We start from the raw sequence: 26702 nt of genomic DNA on the forward strand, positions 1-26702 counted from the left end.
ACTAGTATTTTATCAGATTAATGCATAATAATTCAATGAAACTATTTGAAAGTTATATTTTTGCCACTTTACAGTCAAAGATTTTAAATATTTAATTCTAGGCATTTGCTAAATTCAGTGATTTATTTTAAGTTCTTCATTGCTCCTCAATTTGTTTCAGGCCAAATGATGCAAGAAAAACATATTCTTAGCTAGTATCTGAAGCTGGTAACTGGAAATATTTCATCAATTGAGTTCCAAAGTATATCTGTACAGTTTACTCATTGTGTTCTCTCAAAAATGAATTCTCACCATTCCTTGTTTTCCCAGTTTTATTGACATTGATGTGTGAATAATCTCTCCAAATTGAGGACAGTCATGGGTTGGAAGTCAACCTAAAATTTATAACTAATCCATATCTTAAATTTGTTAGGAAAGAAAATCTGTTGTTTCTGAGCTACTATAATTGTTTACTTCCCAGTTATTACAGTTCATTGCACAACAACTTGGTTAATCATCCATGGATCCTGAGGGCATAATCAGAATGTATGATTGCATCAGTCTTACTTATTTTCTTATTTTCTCTTATTTTCCATGAAAAGTTTAAGTTTGAATAATATCAGTGGATAAAACTAAATATTTCCTTATTTAGGCTACTCTACTCTTCTAAACAACCACGTGCTAGTGGTTTCACAATGTTCCTGTTTAATTATTCTTAAATAGAAATGCTGCAAACACTTGGCATGTCAGGCAGCATCTGTGGAAAGAGAAACAGTTAATGCTGTTGGTCTGGAAGGCTGCAGGCCAACAAATGATGACGGATCCATAGTCTGCAGAATTTTCTGGTTTCATTTCAGCAGTCCATCTGCAGCTTTTTTATTTTAATAATTTTTTCCAATTTTTTTGATATGGAGGTGGAGGTGTTTAGAATAATCAGATATTCCTATCCAATCCTTGATCATCTTAGCTGTCTATTGGTAGTTAAGTCCTTTATTTTATTAGCTGTCCTGTTCTTTGTTATAACCGGCTGTGTTCCTTCAATCTCTCCCTGCTTGCCTTCCTTTGGGTTTCAAAAGGTACTTTCATTATCTGCACAATTGAAAATTGACTAAGAAATCTAGCTCAAGCAATGCAACGTGAATAAAAACTGAATGAAAAGCAAAATGGTAGCAGAGAAAAAAATATATGACTGCTCCTGATTTTCATTGCGAAATCTCTGTAAAAGAATGATGTACGTGAATCAGGAGCAAAATTATCTTTAGAGCAGCATATTTTCAAGGTGCTGTTACATATTTGTTCATTTTGCCCTCTGCATGCTGTACTGAAACATGTTCCATATCTGTATCGTTCATGTAGCGGACATGGGCTTTGCTCGATTGTTTAATTCACCCCTGAAGCCTTTAGCGGACTTGGATCCAGTAGTGGTTACATTTTGGTATCGTGCACCAGAGTTGTTACTTGGTGCAAGGCATTATACTAAAGCCATAGGTGAGTATTGGAACAAAGTGGAGAACCTCATTTTTCTTGATCAGAAAAACATAATAAAGTATTGGTCTATTGTAAAATTTAAAGGTATACATGTGTACTTTACCAAATGTAATATTAAATTAATTTGAATGAAAGTTTATTAGAGTCATAGAAAAGTACAGAACAGAAACACTCCTTTTAGCCCATCTAGTCTGTGCCGAACTATTTCAACTGCCTAGTCCCATCAAGCTGCACCTGGACCATAGCCCTCTATACCCCTACCATCCATATACCCATCCAAACTTATTCTAAATGTTGAAATTGAGCTCGGTTGCATTACTTATGCTGGCAGTTCGTTCCATACTCTCAGTGAAGAAGTTTCCCCTCATGTACCCTTTAAGCTTTTTACCTTTCACCCTGAACCCATGACCTCTAGTTGTAGTCCCACCCAATCTCAGTGGAAAAAGCCTGTTTACATTTACCCTATCTGTACCCCTCATAATTTTGCATATTTCTATCAAATCTCCTGTCAATCTTCTATGTTCCAAGGAATTAAGTCCTAATCCATTAAATTTTTGCATCAGTCTTCACTGTGGAAGACACTGGCAGTATAGTGGAAGTTCCAGGTATCAGGGTGCATGAAGTGTGTGAAGTTACCATAACTAGAGAGGAAGGTTCTTGGGAAACTGCTAGGTCTAAAGGTAGATAAGTCACCTGGAGCAGATGGTGTACACCCCAAAGTTCTGAAAGAGGTGACTGAAGAGATCAAGGAGGCATTAGCAATGATCTTGCAAGAATCACTTGATTCTGGAATGTTACAGGAAGACTGGAAAATTACAAATGACACTCCAAGAAGGGAGAGAGGCAGAAGAAACGAAACAAAGGCCAGTTAGTCTGACCTCAGTGGGTGGATTGGAGTCGATTATTAAGGATGAGGTCTCAGGGTACTTGGAGGCACACGATAAAATAGGCTGTAGTCAGCATGGCTTCCTCAAGGGAAAATCTTGCCTGACAAATTTGTTGGAATTCTTTGAAATAGCAAGCAGGATAGACAATGGAGAATCACTTAATGTTGGCTACTTGGATTTTCAGAAGGCCTTTGACAAGGTGCCACATATGAGGCTGGTTAACAACCTAAGAGCCCATGGTATTATAGAAAAGATTCTAGCATGGATAAAGCAGTGGCTAATTGGCAGAAGGCAAAGAGTGGGAATAAAGGGAGCCTTTTCTGACTAGCTGCTGGTGACTAGTGATGATCCACAGGGGTCTGTGCTGGGACTGATTCTTTTTACATTATATGTCAATGATTTGGATAATGGAATTGATGGCTTTGTTGTAAAGTTTGTAGATGATATCAAGATAGGTAGAGGGCAGGTAATTTTGAGGAAGTAGAGGGGCTACAGAAGGACTTTAAACATATTAGGAGAGTGGGCAAAGACATGGCAGATAGAACACAGTATTCTAAAGTGTATGGTTATACACTTTGGTAGAAGGAATGAAAGGGTTGACTATTTTCTAAATAGAGATAAAATACAAAAAAACTGAGGTGCAAAAGGACTTGAGAGTCCTTGTGCAGGATTCCTTAAAGGTTAATTTGCAGGATGAGTCAGTGGTAAGGAAGGCAAATACAATGTTAGCATTCATTTCAAGAGAACTAGAATATAAAATCAAGGATGTAATGTTTGAACTTATTAAAGCATTGCTGAGGCCTCACTTGGACTTTTGCGAACAGGTTTAGGTGCATTATCTTAGAAAGGGGGTGCTGAAACTGGAGAGTGTTTGAAGGAGGTTCACAATTGATTCCAGAATTGAATGGCTTGTCATATGAAGGGCGTCTGATGGCTCTGGGGCTGTACTCACTAGAATATCAAAGAATGAAGGGTGACCTCAATGAAACCTATTGAATGGTGAAAGGCCTTGATAGAGTGGATGTGGAGAGGATATTTCCTATGGTGGGAGAGTCAAAGACCAGAGGATACAGCCTCAGAATAGAGGGACATCCTTTTAGAGCAGAGATGAGGAGGAATTTCTTCAGCCAGATGGTGGTGAATCTTTGGAATGCTTTGCCACAGGCAGCTATGGAGACCAAGTCTTTATGTATATTTATGGCAGAGGTTGATAGATTCTTGATTGGTCAGGGCATGAAGGGATATGAGGAGAAGGCAGCAGATTGGGGCTGAGAGGAAAATTGGATCAGCCATGATGAAATGGCGGAGCAGACTCGATGGGCCTAATTCTGCTCCTATATCTTTTCTTTCCTCCAGTCCCAGCAGCACCCTTGTAAATTTTCTCTTTCACTTTACTTACATCTTTCCTGTGGGTAGGTGACCAAAATTGCACACAATATTTCCAATTAGGCCTCACCAACATCTTGTACAACTTTAAAATTCTGTACTCTGTATTTTGATTTATAAAGGCAAATGTACCAAACGCTTTCTTTATAACCTATCTACTTGTGCCACCACTTTCAAGGAATTATGGACCTGTATTCCCAGATCCCTTTCTTCTCCCGCACTCCTCCGTGCCCTACTGTCCACTGTGTAAGACCTCCCTTGGCTGGTCCTAACAAAGTGCAACACTTCACACCTGCCATTTTTCAGCTCGTTTTTCCAGCTGGTCCAAATGCTGCTGCAAGTTCTCGTAGTATTCCTCATTGCCCACTACACCCCTAATCTTGGTGTCATCTGCAAATTTGCTGATCCAGATAACCATATGATCATCTAGATCATTGATATAGATGACAAACAACAATGGACTCAGTCCCAATCCCTGTGGCACTCCACTAGTCACAGGCCTCCAGTCACAGAGGCAATCATCATCTACCACTCTCTGGCTTCTCCCACAAAACCAATACTTAATCCAATATACTACCTCATCTTGAATGCCAAGTGACTGAACCTTCTTGACCAACCTCCCACGTGAGACCTTGTAAAATGCCTTGCCGAAGTCCATGTAGACAACATCCACTACCGTGCCTTCATCCACTTTCCTGGTAGCTTCCTCGAAAAACTCTTTATAAGATTGGTTAGACATAACCTACCATGCACAAAGCCTTGCTGACTATTCCTAATCAGTACCTGTCTATCCAAGCACTCATATATCCGGCCCCTTAGAATACCTTCCAATAACTTTCTCACTACTGATGCCAGGTTCACCAGCCTATAACTTCCTGGTTTAATTTTAGAACCTTCCTTTAACAGCTGAACAACATTAGCTATCCTCCAATCCTCTGGTACCTCATCTGCACTAAGGATTATTTAAATCTCTCTGGTAGGACCCTACAATTTCTGCACTTGCCTCCCACAGTGTCCAAGGGAACACCTTGTCAAGCCCTAATTTGCCTCAAGACAACAAACAACCCCTCCTCTGTAACCTGTATAGGGTCCATGAATGCTCTGCTGTTTTGCCTCACATCTAATGTTTCTGTGTCTGTCTCCCAAAGAAATATTCATGCAAAAAAATCCATTTAAGATCTCCCAAATCTCTTTTAGCTTCACGCATAGATTACCATTCTGATCTTACAGAGGACCAATTTTGTCCCTTGCAATCCTTTTGCTCTTAACATATTTGTAGAATCCCTTAGGACTCTTCTTCACCTTGTCTGCTAGGGCAACCTCATGCCTTCCTTTAGCCATCCCGATTTCTTTATTAAGTGTCCTCTTGCGTTTCTTATAGTCCATAAGTACCTAATCTGTTCCTTCTTGCCTGTACCTGCTCTGCATCTCCTTTTTTTTCATAACTAGGCTCTCAATATATCTTGAAAACCAAGGTTCCTTAAACCTGTTACCTTCACCAGTTATTCTGACATGCGCATACAAGCTTTGTACTCACAAAATTTCACTTTTGAAGGCCTCACAATTATCAAGTTCACCTTTGCCAGAAAACAGCCTGTCCCAATCCACATTTGCCAGATTCTTTCTGATACCATCACAATTGGCCTTTCTCCAATTTAGAATCTCAACCTGCAGACCAGACCTAGCCTTTTCCATATTTACTTTGAAACTAATGGCATTATGATCACTAGACGCAAAGAATTTCCCTACACAAACTTCTATCACCTGCCCTGTTTCATTCCCTAACAAGAGATCAAGTTTTGCACACTCCTTCATTGGGACTTCTTTGTACTGATGAAGGAAACTTTAATGAACACATTTGACACACTGTATCCCATCTACTCCTTTTACAGTATAAAGTTAAAATCACCTACTATCACAATCCTATGTTTCTTGCAGCAGTCTGCATCTTTCTAACAATTTGTTCCTTTAAATCCTGCTGCCTGTTTCATGGTCTATAATATAGCCCCATTAATGTGGTGATAATTTTCTTATTCCTCAGTTCCATCCATAAAGCCTCACCAGACAAGTTCTCCAGTCTGTCCTGACTGAGCACTGCTGTGGCATTTTCCTTGACTAGTTCCACCGCCCCTCACCTTTTAATCCTTAGTTATGTCAAAAATAACAGGACCCCAGAATATTGAGCTGCCAGTCTTGCCCCTCCTGGACCCAATCCTCAGTAATGGCTACAATATCATATTCCCATCTGTTGATCCATGCTCTGAATTCACTGCCTTTCCTACAATACTTGCATTGAAATCTACACAGCTCAGAACATTAGTGACACTGTGCTGAGCATTTTGATTTCTGACTTTCTTACTCAGTGGTCAAGTATTACATCATATTGTTATACTTTTTAAAATTTTGTTTAGATATAATATAATGAACTCTTAGAATATGTAATGATTTAATTTGAATTTTGATTTTTAAACAGTTGATTTTAACAAATTACTTTTAAGTTATAGTAATGTTTTAAGAAACTGCTGAAATGTGTCAAATTTAATTTAAGACTGTTTCCTGAGTATTTAACTGGCATTTTCTTAATCTTCATATAACTTGTAATATAATACTACCGTAGGCACCACAGTAGCATAGTGGTTAGCACAGCGAGGAGTGTACATCCTCCCCATGAACACATGGGTTTCCTCTGGGTGTTCCTGTTTGCTCTCATGGTCCAAAGATGTACCGGCTAGGTTAATTGGTCATTGTAAATTGTCCTAGGCTGGGGTTCAATAGGTGGGTTGCTGGGCAGTGTGACTCTTCAGGCTGCAAGAGCCTGTTCCATACTGCATCTCCGAATGAACAAATAAATAAATAAACAGTTATACTGCTTTGAATTATGTATAATTTGCAATCCTTCACAGTTTAAATACGTAATTAGGCAAAGCAAGGTTGCCACACGAAAAAGAATGAAAATGATTTGACTTGTTGGATTTCTGTGATGTGCATTTACATTAAATATATCAGAAGCAAGTTAAAGAGTAATCAGATATGCATTAGAAAATGAAAAATGTTGAACTTGGTACTATTTAACTTGTCTTTACTTCTCATATTTTAATAGATATTTGGGCTATTGGTTGTATATTTGCTGAGCTATTAACATCTGAGCCTATTTTTCACTGTCGTCAAGAAGATATCAAGACTAGTAATCCTTATCATCATGATCAGCTGGATAGAATATTCAATGTCATGGGATTTCCAGCAGGTGAGTCTTGAATCTTCACTGAACTGTTCTCCCCATGTTAATATGTTTTTATTTATTATTCTGTAATCTCCATATAGAAGAAGTTGTGGATTAGCAGAATTGTTAAGATGATTGCTTCACATTTAAAAAAACACTATTTTGTGATTTGTGTTATGATAGTTGACTAAACCAGCAATGGGGAAGGGAAAAGTAAATGTCCTATCTTAAATTATAATGTCTGAAAAGTAGAAACCTCAGTTTTTTTAAGGAAACAATATGAACTTGCTACAGAATAACCTGGTGTTCTGTTGTAAGAAAGCATAAAACATTGTTTTGTAGTAATTCTTCAGTATGAGTGGCTACCCGTTATTTGTTTTATTTTGTGCTATACAAGAATATGAATCCAGTGGTCATGATAAATATGCTGGGCCATCTGCCCATAACTTAATAATTTATTGGTGCAAAGTGCAGTGCTCTTTGCCTTAATTGATGTGGTGGTCATCACATGATTAAATCTCATTCATGCATTTTGAGTGTTTCCTTTATTTCACTATTTAGTGACATACAGCATCTTCATGACAGCTAGGTCTCCCTTTTAAGTTGTCAGTGGTGAATGGCTTTAACCTTGCATCTCCATCAGAAAAGACGGCTATGAAATGTCTGAACATTTCCATATTAATTACAATGGACAACAAAGATTTTGCTTCCTCAATATTTTTGGGTGTATCTTATGGATTTTGGGCTGCTGATCATGAAAATCACCATGAAATTTCCCTATCATGCACTTTTTTAAGAAGTCACCTATATTTGTTGTTTCAATTTATAATTTAATGCAGAATAACTGAGGCCAAGATTAAGGAAGGCATTTTTGTTGGTCCACAAATCAAATAGGCTATCAATGATGGGCAATTCAAAGAACTTCTAGTGAGGGGGTTGGTCACTTTTTCCTGTGGGGGAGGGATTGGGACTGTGTTGATATTGTTGCTGTATTTTTTTCTGTGGGGGAGGGGTCAGAGATTGTAAAGCTTTTTTTCTGTGGGGAGAGGGCCAGGGATTATAGTGTTGCTGCTTTTTTCTGCAGTGGAGTGGGGTTGAGGATAGTTGTTGTCGCTGTACATTTTCTGTGGAGGGGGTTGAAATCTGATGTTATTGTTGCTGTTTTTTCTGTGGGGCTTTCTGGGTTCTGCGAGTTTTGTTTCTTTTAGCTTTTCATGTGTGTTTTATTGCTATCTGAAGAAGACAAATATCAAGAGTTGTATTGTCCATGCATACTTTAACAATAAAATGAACCTTGAACCTTGGGACTGGAGAAAATCACATGGAAGGCATTCAAGAATGTTGAAAAATTTCTTAGCAATTACAGTGCACCAAACTACATGCAGTTGGTTGTCGGCATGCTTCAAGCATACAAGACCATGAACTGCAACGTGTCACTAAAGATCCATTTTCTGCATTCCCATCTAGACCTTCCCTGCAAATCTTGGCACTGTCAGTGATGAGCATGGTGAAAGTTTTCACCAGGACATGGAGAAACAGTATCAGGGCAACTGCAATCCATCAATGCTGGCTGATTATTGTTGGACACTTAAACGAGAAGCCTCAGACACTGAGTACAAACAAAAATCATCAACAAAACATTTTTAGCTTAATTGAACTATTTCAAAGCATCAGTACTCTTTATGCAATTAAATGCATTATATTCAATAAAAGCTTTGTTTCTCCAAATTCCTATATGATACTAGTAATCTGAAGTTGTATTTGTGTTCAGCTTTTGGTGGTCTGTCATAAACAAAAAAAAATTCTGATGAAGCAACACTTTAAATAAATGTTGTTTAGTATTATCTAAGAAGAAGCATCTTTAATTAAAAAGTAGAGCTGGTACTTCGGGCAAACAATTGTGTGTGTAATGATGATTGAAATTAACCCACCCCCATCCCCCACCCCAGAGTTTTGAATTCTCCTCCAACCCCAAGATTCACAGAGAACTCTTCCTACCCAACCCAAGTGCAGTGCAGGTAAATGATTGAATGCAAGATCATAATGAGGTAGATTGTGAGGATTAGAGAGTATTTTATTTTATAAGAGGTCCATTCAAGAGTCTAATAACAGTGGGATAGAAGCCGTCCTTGAGCCTGGTGGTATGTGGTTTGAAGCTTTGTATCTGCTGCCTGCTGGGAGAGGAGAGAAAAGAGAATGTCTGTTGTGGCTGGAGGTCCTTGATTATGTTGGCATCTTTACTGAGGAAGTGAGAAGTCTAGGCAGCGTTGACAGAGGGCAGGCTGGTTCCTATGATGTGCTGATCTGTGTCCACAACTTGCTGCAGTTTTTTTTTTAAACGGTCATTTGCAATCCAGTTGCAATACCAAGCCTTTATGCCTCCAGACACAATGCTTTTTATGGTACATTGATAAATATTGGTAAAGGTTGACTGGATCGTGCCAAATTTCTTTAGCCTCCTGAGGGAGGCATTGGTGAGCTTTCTTGGTTGTTGGTGAAGTTCACCCCTAGGAATTTGAAGCTTTAAACACTTTCAACCTTAACCTCATTGATACAGGCAGTAGCAAGTGCACGCCACCCACCTCCCCTCCTTCCTGAAGTCAGTGACTGCTGTTTTGTTGACGTAAAGGGAAAGGTTGTTGTTATGCTACCATGTCAGTAGCTCTCTGTTTCCTTCCTGTACTCTGACTCGTTGTTTGAGACTTATTTTACACTTAGGACTGTGTGGCTAAGCACAGCTCCATCGCCATATTTAAGTTTGCTGATGACACCACTGTCGGCTGAATCAAAGGTGGTGATGAATCAACATATAGAAAGGAGGTTAAAAATCTGGCTGAGTGGTCCCACAACAACAACCTCTTACTCAATGTCAGCAAACCCAAGGAGATGATTATTAACTGCAGGATCATGAGCCAGTCCACAATGGAGGATCAGAGGTGGAGAGGGTCAGCAACTTTAAATTCTTCGCTGTTATAATTTCAGAGGACCTGTCTTGGGCCCAGCATGTAAATGCAATTATGAAGGAAGTGCAGCAGTGCCTCTACTTCCTTAGGAGTTTGTGAAGATTTGGCATCTATAACTTTGACTAACTCCTATAGATATATGATGGAGAGTATATCGACTGGCTTTATTACATCTCTGTTGTGAAAACAGCAATGCCCTTGAACTGAAAATCCTGCAAAAGGTAATGATACAGCCCAGTCCATCACAGGTAATGCCCTCCCCATCATTGAGCACATCTACACAGAACATTGTTGCAGGAAAGGAGCATCCATCATAAGAGACCTCCATACCCAGGTCATGCTCTCTTCTCACTACTGTCATCAGGAAGAAGCTGCAAGAGCGTCTGGACTCACACCACCAAGTTCAGGAGTAATTGTCACCTTTCAACCATCAGGCTCTCGAACCAAAGGAATAACTTTATTCAACTTTACTTGCCTCATCACTGAACTGCTCCCACAATCTGCTTTCAAGAACTATTTATCTCATGTTCTTGATATTTATTGTTTGTTTATTCATTTATTTTCTTTCTTTTTGTATTTGCAGTTTATTGTCTTTTGCACATTGGTTATCCACCCAATTGGTACAGCCTTACATAGATTCTCAGATTCAGATTCAGTTTATTGTCATTTAGAAACCACAAATGCAATGCAGTTAAGACAATGTTCCTCCAGAATGATAGCAACAAAGCACATGACAAAATAGACTACACCAGAAAATCCACATAATGTTTGGCAATCCCCTATCCAGAGTCCAGAGAGGCTGCTGCGTATTAATATCGCGCTACCATCTTAGCACATTCCCCGGAAAGGAGCTCCAAATCCATCAGACAAAACAAGACCAAAAACTAAAGCTACAAGACCTGCACAAAACTACATAGTTACAACAGTTCAAACAGTACCATGATTGATAAAAAAAAACAGACCATGGGCATAGTAGGAATAGTCCAAAGATGTTAAAAGACTAAGTTCGAAAGAAACCACCACACAGTTTCCACAAGTCCTCAGGGTCCCAATTGACTCGTCATCCCATGCTGGCAGCAGAAGGGAATAACCCCCGCTATGGACTTCCACGGCGCCGCTCGACTCAGCCTCACAGACGCAACACACAATGAAAGCTCCGTCGAACCCAGCCTTGCAGACGCAGCACACATTATTATACATCTATTATGGTTATTTAATTGAGTATGCCTGCAAGAAAATGAATCTCAGAGTTGTATACGGTGACATAAGTGTACTTTGATAATGAATTTACTTTGAACTCTGAATTTTTGAGATGAGACCCACTACAGAGTATCTTCTGCCAACTTGTAGATGGAGTTAGAGCAGAATCTGGCCACAGACATGAGTGTACAGGGAGTAGAGTAGGTTGCTATGGATGCACAGTGAACACCGGTGTATAGAATAATCATAGCAGAACTTTTGCTGCCTATCTTTGCTGATTGCAGTCTGTTGGTTGGGAAGTTGAGGACCCAGTTGCAGAGGAAGGCCTTTACTCTCAGAGTCTGGAATTTAGCGATGGGTTTGCTCGTAATAATAGTATTAAAGGCAGAATTGTAGTCAAATAAACAATAGTCTGGTGAAGGTGTCTTTATTGTCCAGATGTTCCAGGAATTGGTGCAGGACCGGGGAGATGGTGTCCCTGTTACAACGATAGTATTTACTGATGTGAGCTGCACTTAGTTTATTACTGTACTCTTAAGTACCCCGTCTTCCTTTGCAGACATTCTACTTCAAGTCTTTTCAGAGAGGAGTTTTAAAGATGGACATGGGGAACACATTGGTTTATTTCATTCACCATGCATCCTAGCTCAATTCATTTTAGAAACTCCTCCACTATTTTTCATTATAAATTATGCTTAAGGAAAACTATTTTATAACAACATTGGATCATAAAATAGGCTCTGGACTTGCAGTATTCCCAACAGTTCTGTCAGTGCAATATACTTGAATCCATCTGAAGATTTAAAAAATTGAGAAATAATTTACTGCCTAATTTTGAATGTTTTCAAAATGTTCTTCTTCTTAAACCATTCTGTTGTTGATTTATTCTTGTCTTTTGGATCATTGTTTTGTTGCATTTTCCAACTTCTCTTCAGCTTCAGGTGATGGACTGCTACCCTGACATTCTCCTGTGAAATGTTATGATACAATTTTGAATTAATTGTTCCCTCAGTGAATGCAAGCTGTCCAGGCAACAAAGCAGCCCCAAACCATGGTGCTCCTTCCACCATGCTTCACAGTTGGGATGAGGTTTTGGTGTTGCTGTGCAGTGCCCTTTTCCCTCCAAGCAAAGCAGTGTGCATTTCTGCCAAAAAGTTCAACTTTTGTCTTATCTGGCCACAGAACATTGTCCTAGAAGTATTGTAGAACATCCAGTAGTCTTTTGCAAACATGAGACATGCAACCATGTCTTTTGGAGAGCAGTGGTATCGTCCATGAACACCATTCTCGTTCAGTGTTTTTATTATAGTGGACACACAAATAGAGACTTTAGCAAGTTCTAGAGATTTCTGCACATCTTTTGCTGTTACCATTGGGTTCTTTTTCACCTCCTTCAGCATTGCACATTGTTCTTTTGGTATGATCTTTGCAGGATGCCCACTCCTTGGGAGGGTAGCAGCAGGACGGAGTTTCCTCCATTTGCAGACAATTTATCTTACTGTGGACTGATGAATGCTCAGGTCTTTAGAAATGCTTTTGTAACCTTTTTCCAGCTTCGTGTATCTCTACAATTCTTCTTCTAAAGTCCTCTAAAAGTTGTTTTGATTGAGGCATGGTACACATAAACAGATCTTTCTTGAGAAGAGCAGACTCTGCCAGTAATTTGACTTTGTGTGTCTTTTTTATAGAGCAAGGCACATCTACAACCCACACCTCCAATCTCATCTCATTGATCGGAACACTTGACTTCAAATAACTTTTGTAGAATGCATTACCCCAGAGGTTCATATATATTATATAACAAATGTAATACTGGATCACTTTTCTCAATAAATAAATTAACAAATATAATGTTTTGGTGTCACTGATTTAATTGGGTTCTCTTTATCTAGTTTTAAAACTTGGATGAAGATCTGGTCACATTTTAGGTCATATGCAAAAACAGAGAAAATTCTACAGGATTCACAAACATTGTAGCACCACTATATTACAATCTAGCCCAAATTATGATAAGATTTTGAGTAGTTCTGCTAATTACTGTGTGAATGGTCTGTGGATTGTTTTCTGATTCCAGAAGGAGGCAAATAGTTTGGTGATATGGAAGTGTAGAGGAAACTTTAGTTGCAACTAGTTTGCTGTAATGTCATTTCTTGATATCAATATTAAATGTTAAAATGAAACAATACTTCATTGTACATCCCAACATAGATCAAACATACCATTTAGGTCTTCATCTTAAATGTTATAATAGTAAAAATTTAAAGCTTAAAGATTAGTTTTATTTGTCTGATGTACATCGAAGCATGTGGTGAAATCAGATTTTTCTGTCAATGACCAACACAGGCCAAGGATTTGCTGGGGTCAGTCCTCAAATGTCACCATGCTTCCAGCACCAATATAGCAACTCACTAACCCTAACCTGTATATCTTTGAAATGTGGGAGGAAACTGGAGCAGCTGAAGGAAAGCTAGTGTTCATGGGGAGAAATTACAGACTCCTCACAGACAGCAGCGGGAATTGAATCCCAAATGGTGATTGCTCACTCCGTAAAGCAATTGCGCTAACCACTTCACTACAGTGTTGACCATATGCTACCATGCCACACGTACATTACAATGCTGTCCATGTGTTGCAAGCACTTTTCTAGATGGTATATATGAGAAATATATTGAACACTTCCAAAAGCTATTCAGCAATGCAATTTAACTTCCATATTATCTTTTTTCAGATAAAGATTGGGAAGATATTAAAAAGATGCCAGAACATTCAACGTTAATGAAAGATTTCAGAAGAAATACGTGAGTCTTAATTTTGCTTCTTCTGATTAACATGCATACAAAAATATTATACTATAAAATTAGGTACTGTTCTGAAATTGTCCTTCATAATGAGACTTTATACCAGACATAAACCATTGTGTCTTTTGGAGTCACTTTCTGTTGGATGTGATTAATAACAGGGTGTTACATTGTGCACTAGGACTAAAGAACAGAAAGGAGATTCTGGCAGATCTGTGCTCTCCATCTCTTAAAGGGATTAATCCAAGCAAGTGTGAGGTTAACACTTTGGAAGGTCAAATATAAGAGAAAAATATACGGTTAATGGCAGGGTCCTTAACAGCATTGATGTACAGAGGAATTTGAGGTTGGGATTGGGAGGTTCAAATCCATGGCTCCCTGATAGTGTCCATGCAGGTTTATAAGGTGATTATTGGCAAGGTTGTCTTCATTGGTCAGGGCATTGAGTATACAAGGAAGTAAGTCATACTGCACAAAGAGGTACAGGGTGCAATTCTGCTCATCTCATTACGGAAGAATATGGAGGCTTTGGAAAGGGTACAAAAGAAGTTTACTAGGACACTGCTTGGATTTGAATGCGTGAGCTACAAGGAGAAGCTGGAAAAAACTTGGCTGAGGGGAGACCTTCTGGAAGTTCATCAAATTATAAGAGGCACAGATAGTGAAAATTTCTTTCAGAGTAGTAATGTCAAATACTGGGGGACATGCACTTAAGGTGAGAAGTGAAAAGTTTAAAGAAGATGTGTGGGGCAAGTTTTTTTATACAGAGAGTGATGTCTGGAACAGGCTGTTGGGTTACGATGGTGGCATTTAAGAGGCTATTAGATAGATGCATAAATATGCAGAGAATGAAAGGATTTGGATCATGTGCAGGCAGAAGGGATTTAGTTACATTTGGCATCTTGTTTGACACAAACATCGTGGGTCAATGGGCCTGTTCCTGTGCTGCATTATTCTGTGTAACCTATAATATTTTGTAGGCCCACAATGTCCATGCCAAATGTGATGCCAGTTAAAACCACGCATCTACCTGCAGGTAGTTCATTGCCTCTTAATGTGCTTGTCTAACTGCTGCTTAAATATTACTATCATATTTGTATCTACTTCCTCCCATGGCAGTGTGTTCTAGGCACCTACAAAAGTTAAAAAGTCAAGTTTATTGTCTCATACACAAGTAATGTATGCAGGGGTGCAAAGAACTTGTATGCAGACACATTAACGTTCTCTGTGTATACAAAAAAAATCTTGCCACAGTCTTTAAACTTTACCCTCTCACCTTAAATCTATGACCTGTGGTACTTGACATTTCCATCCTGAGAAAAATTATCTATCTACCCTGTCCATCCCTTTCTTAATTTTATATACTACTTGGACACTCCAGAAGACAAACTTCAAAGTTTGTCCAAACTCAAAAGTTTAAAATTCAAAGTGAATTTATTAACAAAGTACATATATGTTACCATATACTACCCCAAGAGTTATTTTCTTGTTTTCTTGTTTTCACTGCTAAAATTTCTCTGTACAGCTAATACTGGCAGCAACCTGGTGAACATCTTTTGTGTCACTTCAAAGCCTCCATATCCTTCCTGTAATATAGCAACCAATAAGTCAAATTTAATGTGATCAATCTTTTATACAGCTGACTTTTATACTCAACACCCCAACTTATGAAAGCAAGAATGCTATATTGGGTGTTTACCACCCTACCTACTTTTAGAGAGCTTTGAACTTGCACACCAAGACTCTTCTGGACATCGGTGCTTCTTAGGGTCCTGCCATTTACTATACAATCTCCTCTTGTGTTGACCTTCAGGAGCACACCTCAGATTTGTTTGTATTAAACTCCATGTTCCAGTTTTCTGCCTACATTACCAGCTGGTCTATATCCTTCTACACCCTTTGAAAATCTTCTACGCTTATAATTTTTGCATCGTCTGCAAATTTACTCATCAGCCCACCTACATTTTCATTCAAATGATTTACATATATCACAAACAATAGAAGTCCCAGCACCGACCCTCACTAAGTGCCACTGGACATGGACCTCCACAAAGAATGGTAAATAATTTCATTAATTCCATTCTTTCATTAATTTCAATAAAATCAGCTGATTTTGCAAACACCTTCTAGCAAAGTTTCTATTTCTCACATAACCCAACAAGTCACAGAGTCACAATCAAACAGTAAGGAAACTGCCTAAAGTGCCTGTGGCAGCCATCAAATATGTATATTACCTGGCCTGCAGCCTTCTATGGCATGGCATTTTAAGTGCTCACCTAAAAATATTGAGAGTCTTAAATATTGAGAGACTAATTACCTCTATACAGAGAGTGCATTCCAAATTCCAACAGTCTTGGTGAAAAATTCTTCCTCCAATTCCCTCTAAATCTCCTATCCCTGTTCTCTAGTCGTTGTCATCTTTGGTTATAGGAAATGTTTCTTACTATCTATGCCATTCATAATTTTGTATACTTGTTAGGCCATACCTTGGTCTTCTCTATTGCAAGGAAAACATATCCACCTTATTCGGCCCCTCAAATTTTCCACCCAGGTTTGTGAGTTTTCTCTGCACCAATTTAGAGAAGTAATTCTTCCTATGGTGTGCTGACACACGTGCCAGCAGCATGTACATCCCATAAAGAAAACAAAGACCAAGTAGTAAAGTGAAAACCTAGTCCATGAATCTCTGTATTTTTAGTAGTGACCTTATCACTGAATTTTAATACTATCTCTGTTTAACACATTGTTATGTTCATCCTGGATGGATTGCTTAACTTATGGTCAATAAATGATTTCAATTTGAATTAAAATAACTTAAATTCATGGCAATAAACTATAAAGATGGAAAGGTTAATGTTTCCATTATCTAGATTGGTTTCATTGCCTGTAAGAGAGATTATGCCAGTTGCAGAAGATAAATACTATATGTACCTTTTTGTTGATCTTGATATTATTGCAGTATAAAATGGCGCTTTCCTGAATATCAATAAAGAGGACTGAGAAAAGTTGAATAAAGCATGATTTAATTATTTTAGATTGACTTATTGACATAAGGTAGTGAGCACTTTGGTGTACTCAAGAATTTATCAATTAATAGATCAAGTGTTTTTATTATCACTGACATGAGTCATGAAATTTGTTGTTTTGTGGCAGCAATGAAGCACAAGACATAAAAGTTACTGTAAGTAGTGTAAAAAAGGAATAATGAGGTAATGTTGGTGCACCATTCAGAAATCTCATGGCAGAGGGGAAGAAGCTGTTCCTAAAACGTAGTTTGGTTCTTCGTGCTCCAGCATGTGCACCCAGTGGTGGTAATGAGAAGATTATAGTGGGGAGTGTTGTGCTTGTGATAAAGTTGGCTGAGTTTGCAACCCCTGGCAGCCTCTTGCGATCGTGCATTTTGGAGCCTCCATACCAGGTGGCAAAGCAACAAATCATAATTTCTACATCTGTAGAAATTTGCTAGTCTTTAGTGATATACCATATCTCATCAAACTTTTAATGAAGTAGAGCTGCTGGGGGTGACTTCTTCATGATTAATCAATGTGTTGAGCCCAGGATGTTTCCTCTCAGGTGTTGATGCCCAGATACTTGGAGCTGATCACCCATTCCCTCAATGAAGACTTATGTGTGTCCTGCTGAAGTCCATGATCACTTCATTGACCTTGCAATACTACTCAACAGCCAATCTTTCTCATCCCTCCTTGTCACCATCCGAGACCATATTGGTCACTTTTGGCACCTCTTTCCCAAGTGGATATTATTGCTCTGTCATACTTGAGAATTTGTGTTAAGGTTACTTCCTGAACAAATTTGACTTGAACTTGCTGTTTCTCTTTATTCTTCCAGACATCTTTGGATTAAGAGTTTTTAATGTGAAAGTAGAGTGAGCAGAGAGCATTAAATCTTTGGGACTTAATTTAAAGATCTGCAAACAAACTCATTTTGTTCAGTTGATCTTTGAAATTCTTTACTGTATGTGCATTATTTTGTGATGACAAAATAACAGGCTGAGTAAAAAAGTCCTTCGGGATACTGAATCAGAAAGGATAGCAAATATGGTGCTCAAGCTGTTGTATCTAAATGCTTGTAGTATAAGAAATAAGGTGGATGATCTTGTTGCACTATTACAGATTGCCAGATATGTTGTGGCCATCACTGAATCATGTCTGGAGGATGGTTGTCGTTGGGAGCTGAATGTCCAAGGTTACACATTATATCGGAGAGATAGGGAACTAGGCAGAGGGGGTGGTGTGGCCCTACTGGTAAAGAATGGCATCAAATCAGTAGAAAGATGTGACATAGGATCAAAAGATGTTGAATCCTCGTGGGTTGAGTTAAGAAACTGCAAGGGTAAAAGGATGTTGATGGCAGTTGTATACATGCCTCCTAATAGTGGCTGGAAAGGGGACCACAGGTTACAACAGGAAATAGAAAAAGCGAGTCAAAAGGGCAATGTTAGGGTAGTCATGGGAGATTTTAACATGCAGGTCGATTGGGAAATTCAGGTTGGTGATGGATCTCAAGAGAGTGAGTTTGTTGAATACCTAAGATCGCTTTGTAGAACAGTTTGACATTGAGCCTACTAGGATATCAGCTATACTGGATTGGGTGTTATGTATGTAACAAAATGGGAGGTGACGACCTCGATAAAATTACTGTCACTAAAGAGATAGCGATGAGCAAACTAGAGGGCCTAGAGGTAGATAAGTCCCCTGGTCCTGATGGGATGCATCCCAGGGTGCTGAGGGAATTGGCGAAGGTTATAGTAGACAGGTTGGTAATATTTACCAAAACTCTGTAGACTCTGGGCAGGTCCCAGCGGATTGGAAGACAGGAAATGTCACGCCACTTTTTTAAAAAAAGGATGTAGGCAAAAGTCCAGCAACTATAGGCCAGTTAGCTTAACATCTGTAGTCTGGAAAATGCTTGAAGCTGTCATTAAGGAAGAAATAGTGAAACATTTAGAAAGGAGTGGTTCCATTAGACAGATGCAGCATGGATTCAGAAAGGGCAGGTCCTGTTTGACAAACTTACTGGAGTTCTTTAAGGACATAATGAGTGCAGTGGATAGAGGGGAACAGGTGGATGTCGTATAGTTGAATTTCAAGAAGGCATTTGATAAAGTGCTGCACAAGAGACTTATAAGTAAGATACGGATGCATGAAGTGTATTGGCATGAATAGTGGATTGGTTAACCAATAGAAGGCAGAGAGTTGGTATAAATGGGTGTTTCTCCGGTTGTCAGTCAGTGGTGAGTGGGGTGCTGCAGGGGTTGGTGCTGGGCCCGCAGCTGTTTACCATTTACATTGATGATTTGGAAGAGGGGACTGAGTATAGCGTAGCAAAATTTGCTGATGACACTAAACTAAGTGGAAAAGCAAATTGTACTGAGGACGTGGAGAGTCTGCAGAGGGATATAGATACGTTAAGTAAGTGGGCCAAGGTCTGGCAGATGGAATACAACGTTGGTAAATGTGAGATCATCCACTTTGGAAGGAATAATAGAAGAGCAGATTATTATTTAAATAGTCAAAGATTGCAGCATGCTGTTGTGCAGAGGGACTTGGGAGTGCTTGTGCATGAATCACAAAAAGTTGGCTTGCAGGTACAACGGGTTATTAAGGAGGCAAACGGAATGTTGGCCTTCATTGCTAAAGGGATTGTATTTAAGAGCAGAGAGGTCATGCTGCAACTGTACAGGGTACTGGTGAGGCCGCGCTTGGAGTACTGTGCAGTTCTGTTCTCCATACTTGAGAAAGGATGTACTGGCTTTGGAGGTAGTGCAGAGGAGGTTCACCAGGTTGAATCCAGAGATGAAGGGGTTAACTTTTGAGAAGAGATTGAGTTGCCTGGGACTGTACTCTCTGGAATTCAGAAGAATGAGAGGGGATCTTATAGAAACATACAAAATTTTGAAAGGGATAGATAAGATACTAGGAAAGTTGTTTCCATTGGTAGGTGAGACTAGACCTAGGGGACATTGCCTCAAGATTCAGGGAAGATTTAGGACGGAGATGAGGAGAAACTGTTTTTCCTAGAGAGCGGTGAATCTGTGGAATTTTCTGTCCAGGGAAGCAGTTGAGGCTTCTTCACTAAATATATTTAAGATATGGTTAGATAGATTTTTACATAGTAGAGGAATTAAGGGTTATGGGGAAAAGGCAGGTAGATAAAGCTGAGTATGGACAGATCAGCCATGATCTTATTGAATGGCGAGGCAGGCTCGAAGGGCCAGATGGCCTACTCCTGCTCCTATTTCTTATGTTCTTATGAACTGGAGGCGATTAGGGAGCTTAAAGTAAAAGAACCCTTAGGAACCGGTGATCACAATATAATTGAGTTCAACTTGAAATTTGATAGAGAGAAAGTAAAGCCTGATGTAGCAGTATTTCAGTGGAGTAAAGGGAATTACAGTGGTATGAGAGAGGAGTTGGCCAAAGTAAATTGGAAAGAGCTGCTGGCAGGGATGTCAGCAGAGCGGCAATGGTGTGAGTTTCTGGGGGAAATGAGCAAGTGCAGGACATAAGTATTCCAAAAATGAAGAAATACTCAAATGGTAAAATATTACAACTGTGGCTGACAAGGGAAGTCAAAGCTCTTATAAAAGCAAAAGAAAGGGCATACAACAAAGCAAAAATTATTGGAAAGATAGAGGATTAGGAAGCTTTTAAAAACCTACTGAGAGCAACTAAAAGAATCATTAGGAGGGAAAAGATGAATATGAAAGCAAGCTAGCAAATAATATCAAAGTGGATAGTAAAAGCTTTTTCAAGTGTGTTAAAAATAAAAGAGAGATGAGAGTAGATGTAGGGCCACTAGAAAATGAGGCCAGAGAAATAATAACGGGGGACAACGAGATGGCAGAGGAAATAAATGAGTATTTTTCATCAGTCTTCACTGTGGAAGACACTAGCTGTGTGCCTGATGTTGAAAGGTGTGAGGGAAGAGCAGTGGGTGCAGTTACTATTACAAGGGAGAAGGTGCTCAAAAAGCTGAAAGACCTAAAGGTACATAAGTCACCCGGACCAGATGAACTGCATCCTAGGATTCTGAAAAAGGTAGCAATAGAGATTGTGGAGGCATTAGTAATGATCTTTCAAAAATCCTTGGACTCTGGCATGGTGCCAGGGGAGTAAAAAATTGCTAATGTCATTCCACTCTTTAAGAAGGAAGGAAGGAAGGAAATTATAGCCCAGTTAATCTGACTTCAGTGGTTGGGAAGATGTTGGAGTCAATTTTTAAGGATGAGGTTATGGAGTACTTGGACATACAGGATAAGATAGGAAAAAGTCAGCATGGTCTCCTTCAGGGAAAATCCTGCCTGATGAACCTGTTGGAATTCTTTGAGGAGATTGCAAGTAGGATAGATAAGGGTGATGCTGTGAATGTTGTATATTTGGACTTTCAGAAGGCCTTTGTCAAGATGCCACACATGAGGCTACTTACCAAGTTAAGAGTCCATGGTATTACTGTAAAGTTACTAACATGGTTAGAGCTTTGGCTGATTGGTAGGAGGTAGCGAGTGAAAATAAAAGGATCCTTGTCTGGTTGACTGCCAGTGATTAGTGGTGTTCTGCAGGGGTCGGTGTTGTTACCACTTTTTTTAATGCTGTATATAAATGATTTAGATGATGGAATAGATGGTTTTGTTGCCAAGTTTGCAGATGATGTGAAGGTTGGTGACGGGGCAGGTAGTGTTGAGGAAATAGATAGGATGCAGAAGGATTTAGACAGATTAGGAGAATGGGCAAGGAAGTGGCAAATGAAATGCAATGTTGGAAAAGGCATGGCCATCCACTTTGGTAGTAGAAATAAATGTGTGACTATTTTCTGAACAGGGACAAATCCAGGAACGTGAGATGCAGGGGGACTTGGGAGTCCTTGTGCAGAACACCCTGAAGGTTAACTTGCAAGTTGAGTCAGTGGTGAGGAAGCCAAATGCCACGTTAGCATTTATTTCAAGACGTCTAGAATACAAGAGCAAGGATGTGATGCTGAGGCTTTATAAGGCACTGGTGAGGCCTCACCTTGAGTATTATGAACAGTTTTGGGCCCTTCATCTTAGAAAAGATGTGCTGGCATTGGAGAAGGTCCAGAGGAGGTTCACAAGGATGATTCCAGGAATGAAAGGGTTATTATACGAGTGATATTTGATGGCTCTGGGTCTATACTTGCTGGAATTCAGAAGGATGACAGGGTATCTCATTGAAACCTTTCGAATGCTAAAAGGCCTGGACAGATTAGATGTGGAAAGGGTGTTTCCCATGGTGGGAGAGTCTAGGACAAGAGGGCACAGTCTCAGAGCGGCACCCTTTGAAATCAGAGATGTGGAAAAATATCTTTAGCCCAAGTGTGGTGAATTTGTGGAATTTGTTGCCACATGCAGCTGTGGAGGCCAGGTCATTGGTATATTTAAGGCAGAGATTGATAGGTTTTTTGATTGGACATGACATCAAAGGTTACAGGGAGAAGGCCGGGAACTGGGGTTGAGGAGGAGAAGAGAAAAAGGGATCAGCCATGATTGAATGGCGGAGCAGACTTGATAGGCCAGATGGCCTAATTCTGCTCTTATGTCTTATGGTCTTATAACAATCTACCGTGCAAAATTAAAACCATAGAAGAGAGGTTATAGACAGAGTGATTGAAGTGCAGTAGGCAAGATGCATTGATACATTTCTATTTGTGGAAGTGTGGTTACGTTTATAAACCATGGTTGCTTCCTGCCGAATTTAAATGTATGGAGATGAGACTCATTGGCAGAGAGAGAATCAGAGTGATACAAAAAGAAATAGACTAGTCAGCCACTTTAAGACTGCAGCACTGGTTTTCTTCATAATAGAATCTCATCCAAACCATTCACATAACTATACTTCAAGATTATTTGTGGCTAAGAATTATTATTAAAACCATATTCCTCTCACTATTAGAACGTTAAAATTCTAGCAGTTTTATTGAATTGGGGAACATACAGCAAAACTGTGATAATCATTCTGACCATTCAGAAGTCCGAATCATTTTGCATCTGGATCACAAGAAACTCTTTGCAGCATACTCCCTCTCCATTTACTGCAGCCCCTGTTCTGGTTATCGCTTTCCAATCACCAGGGTTCCTGTTCCCAGCATCCCTTCTAAAAGAGCCCTTTTTTAAGTTAATTTTTCACTTCTGACCAAATTTCTTGATTCATTGGCCTATGAAGAATTTCACTAATTCCCGAGAACCACTGAACCCATTATAGTGGATACAAATATGAGGGAAAACTAATGCTAACTTCCCATAGGGAAAAAATGACTTTTTTTTTCCTTTGTGTAACTCAGTGTTTCAAATTGGTAATGGTTTGTGTTTTTTTTTTGTTTCCAGTTATACTAACTGCAGCCTTATCAAATATATGGAGAAACATAAAGTAAAGCCAGATAGCAAAGCTTTTCATTTGGTAAGTCTCCAATTTAACTTTTCATAGTCATTATATGCACAGTTATAGAAAGAAAATCAATATGAAAATCAAATTAATTACGTGCCTATGTTACCTATAAAGCTACAACATAATTTAAGCTTGTTACGCACCATAATTTTACTCTTTTCATTGTACATCCAACATATTAAATAACCAAATAAAAATAAACAAGCAAAGTAATGATTTGGAGTAAATCATTATTCATTAATGAGGTGCAGAATAATCTAAAATATTTGCAGAGTGCGCATTTTCCAATAGTGTTAAATAAAAATCAGGATGCAGCATGGCTTCAGATGATTATCCTGTCATGCTGCCATGTAAGATAAAGGAAAAGATGGTCATTAAGAATAAAAAGTAATTTTAAAGAAAATATAGTGTATATTTGTGGTTTTCTGCTGCTGTAGCCCATCCACTTCAAGGTTCAATGTGTTGTGCATTCAGAGATGTTCTTTTGTACACCACTATTGTAACATGTAGTTATTTGAGTTAGTCACTTTCCTGTCATCTTGAACCAGTTCTCCCCTCAGCTTCTCATTAACAAGACTTTTTTGCCCACAGAACAACTGCTCACTGGACATTTTGTTTTTCACGCCATTCTCTTTAAACTCCAGAGACGGTTGTGTGTGAAAGTCCCAGGCGATCAGTAATTTCTGAGATAATCAAACCACCCCATTAGGCACCAACAATCATTCCATGGTCAAAGTCACTTAGATCACATGTTTCCCATTCTAATGCTTGATCTGAATAACAGATGAAATTCTTGACCACGTCTGCATGCTTTTATGCATTGTGGTGTTGCCACATGATTAGCTAATTAGATACCTGCATTTATAAGCAGATGTACCTAATAAAGTGGCCACTGAGTGTATAAGTTCTTCCAGTTTTGCCCTCAAGAACATCCTTGATTTAAATCATAATACACATTGAACAATTACTTACAGTTGCAAGGGCCAAAGGCTTTGGAAAGCCCTTCCTTGGTCTCTTCACTTTTCTTCCTTTAATACACTTGTTTGATCCATCTCATTCCTTTTTCTGTCACCTCCACTTGCATCTCCTTATGTGGCTCAATGTCAAATAATCACATACATGGCATTATGATATTTTACTGCATTAAAGGTGCCACACGATTAAGTTGTTGTTGAGATTCTGTTCTTTGTTTTGTTGATATTAAAAGGAGTTTTGGCTAAAACAAAAAATATATTACTTTCTGGCAGATTCTTATTTAAGAACCATAATGGATTAACCATTTTAATGTTTAACAGACAAATAAAGAAATTGGTAAACAAGTCAAACAAATACAAATGAGAAAATATTGGAAACAGTCAGCAGGTCTAAGCTGAATCATGTACAGGAATGTTGAACTGCATTGTTGACGTAATCGTACTAGCATCATGGATTTAAATGCAGACCCTGTCTAACATCTCAACATCTCGAGATATTTTAATCATGTGCAGAACTCTACTTAATAAATAATTCATTATCATATAAATGGTACTTTTGATAGCAACTTTAATCGTAATATAATTTCCATATGTTGTCTTTAAATATTTGACAACTGATCCTTTTTTTAAAAAAAGACTAGCCTCTATTGCATTACAATTGCACTTTTCTCCATATATCAATTTGAATGTCCGAAAAATATCAAGCAATCCACCTGCTTTTCTGGCTATATGATTCCCAAATGTAATGATTTGAACTGGCTGTAGTGAGAGGGGAGGGTGGTGGTATGAAAAATGGTGCCATAGTCATCCATTAATTTTGGTGACTACCATCACAATTAATAGTTTTTCTTGTAATCTCTACTCAATTTCAGCTTCAGAAGTTACTCACAATGGACCCAACCAAGAGAATTACCTCAGAACAGGCTATGCAGGACCCCTACTTCCTTGAAGACCCACTCCCAAAATCAGAGTACGTTGACTCCATTTGTTGCAAAGACCTTTTAACAACAACTTATACTTGTATACACCTTTAATGTAGATTAACTTCCCAAGATTCTTAATAGAGGTATAATCACAAATAAATGGACACTGAGCCAAAGAAATGGATGGAAGTATGGCCAAAAGCTTTAGCCAATAATTTTTTTGGTGAAAATTTGGGGGAGAAAATGGACCAAGGTAGGCGCCACTGAAGTGTAGCAGTTAGCGCGACGCCATTACAGCCGAAGTGTTGGAGTTCGAAGTTCAATCCCGGCATCCTCTGTAAGGAACTAGTACTTCTCCCCATGGAAAACATTGGTTTTCTCTGACTTCTCCAGTTTCTTCCCATGGTCCAAAGACGTACAGGTTCGTAGGTAAATTGGTCATTGTAAATTGTCCCGTGATTAGGCTAGCAGTTGCTAGGGAAATGTAATTCAAAGGGCCAGAAGGACCCATTCCACGCTGTATCTCTAAATAAATAAAAAGGCGGTGCTGAGCAAGTTGATCAAGGAATTCTGTAGTTCAGGGCCTAAATGCCAGGGGTAGAGTAGATTAAAAATGGGGAGATGAGGATCTTTTAAATTGGAGGCATTGATAGAAATAAGTCAACACAGGTCAACAAAGATGTAAAAGATATCTGAGCAGGTGATAAATGGAATAGACACAGCAGAGTTGGAGCTGAAATCTGTACACAACAGAGATGGTAGGCCAGCTAGAAGAGCATCAAGTTGCAGGTTCAGAGATGGCAATCTGAATAAAGACTCCAATTGTAGATGGCCTTAAAATATGGAAGTGTTCATTCTACCCAAACAACACATCCAATCCCATTTAATGAAATGTGTCTACTCCGTTCCATTGTCAGTTTGGTGTATTGGTTAACTTATATAATTAATATAGATCATATAGGTAATTTTCTGGTGATGAAAAATATTCATCAACATAAGGTTTTATTAATAAGCCTTTTAATATTTACTTTTTGGAGTACTAATTTCGTCAGACAACATTTATATATAACAATACCGCAGCTCTCTGTTGCCTTGCCAATCCAGTTTGTTTTGCCTCCTCATTGATCAGTTTGTACTGACATACAGTATCAGTTTTCCTGTTTAAAAAAAAATTCTATTATGGGATTGGAAATATTTTTTTGTCTTCCTTCCCCTGTATAGATAAAAAATATTGAGATAAGTTGCTGGGTATAATTATGAACTTCAGTGTATTTTGTCTTTTCAATTTTGCAGTGTATTTGCTGGTTGTCAGATTCCCTATCCAAAACGAGAATTTCTTACAGAAGATGAACCTGATGATAAAGGAGAAAAGGTAGGTGTAAAGAACAAAGCATTTTAATAAGTTTCTATTTATCATGGATTCCTTGAAATGAAACAGAATTAGATTGATGCATTGATATAT

General features: G+C 38.8%; 1 protein-coding gene across 9 annotated transcripts in view; it reads left to right on the top strand.

Moving 5' to 3' along the window:
• cdk8 (cyclin dependent kinase 8) overlaps positions 1 to 26702 on the top strand; it is a 105987-nt gene that overhangs the window by 75901 nt on the left and 3384 nt on the right. For 7 of the 9 annotated variants that reach the window (XM_073043778.1, XM_073043782.1, XM_073043779.1 and 4 more), the window contains 6 exons: positions 1336 to 1467; positions 6841 to 6984; positions 13852 to 13921; positions 23283 to 23355; positions 25190 to 25287; positions 26534 to 26612. In XM_073043778.1, coding sequence (XP_072899879.1) covers positions 1336 to 1467; positions 6841 to 6984; positions 13852 to 13921; positions 23283 to 23355; positions 25190 to 25287; positions 26534 to 26612 — 596 coding nt within the window. The remainder of the gene's footprint in view (positions 1 to 1335; positions 1468 to 6840; positions 6985 to 13851; positions 13922 to 23282; positions 23356 to 25189; positions 25288 to 26533; positions 26613 to 26702) is intronic. The other 2 variants (XM_073043780.1, XM_073043781.1) reach the window with 2 other exon arrangements.

The sequence above is a fragment of the Hemitrygon akajei genome, chromosome 4 (genome assembly GCF_048418815.1).
Source record: "Hemitrygon akajei chromosome 4, sHemAka1.3, whole genome shotgun sequence".
NCBI classification, from domain to species: domain Eukaryota; kingdom Metazoa; phylum Chordata; class Chondrichthyes; order Myliobatiformes; family Dasyatidae; genus Hemitrygon; species Hemitrygon akajei.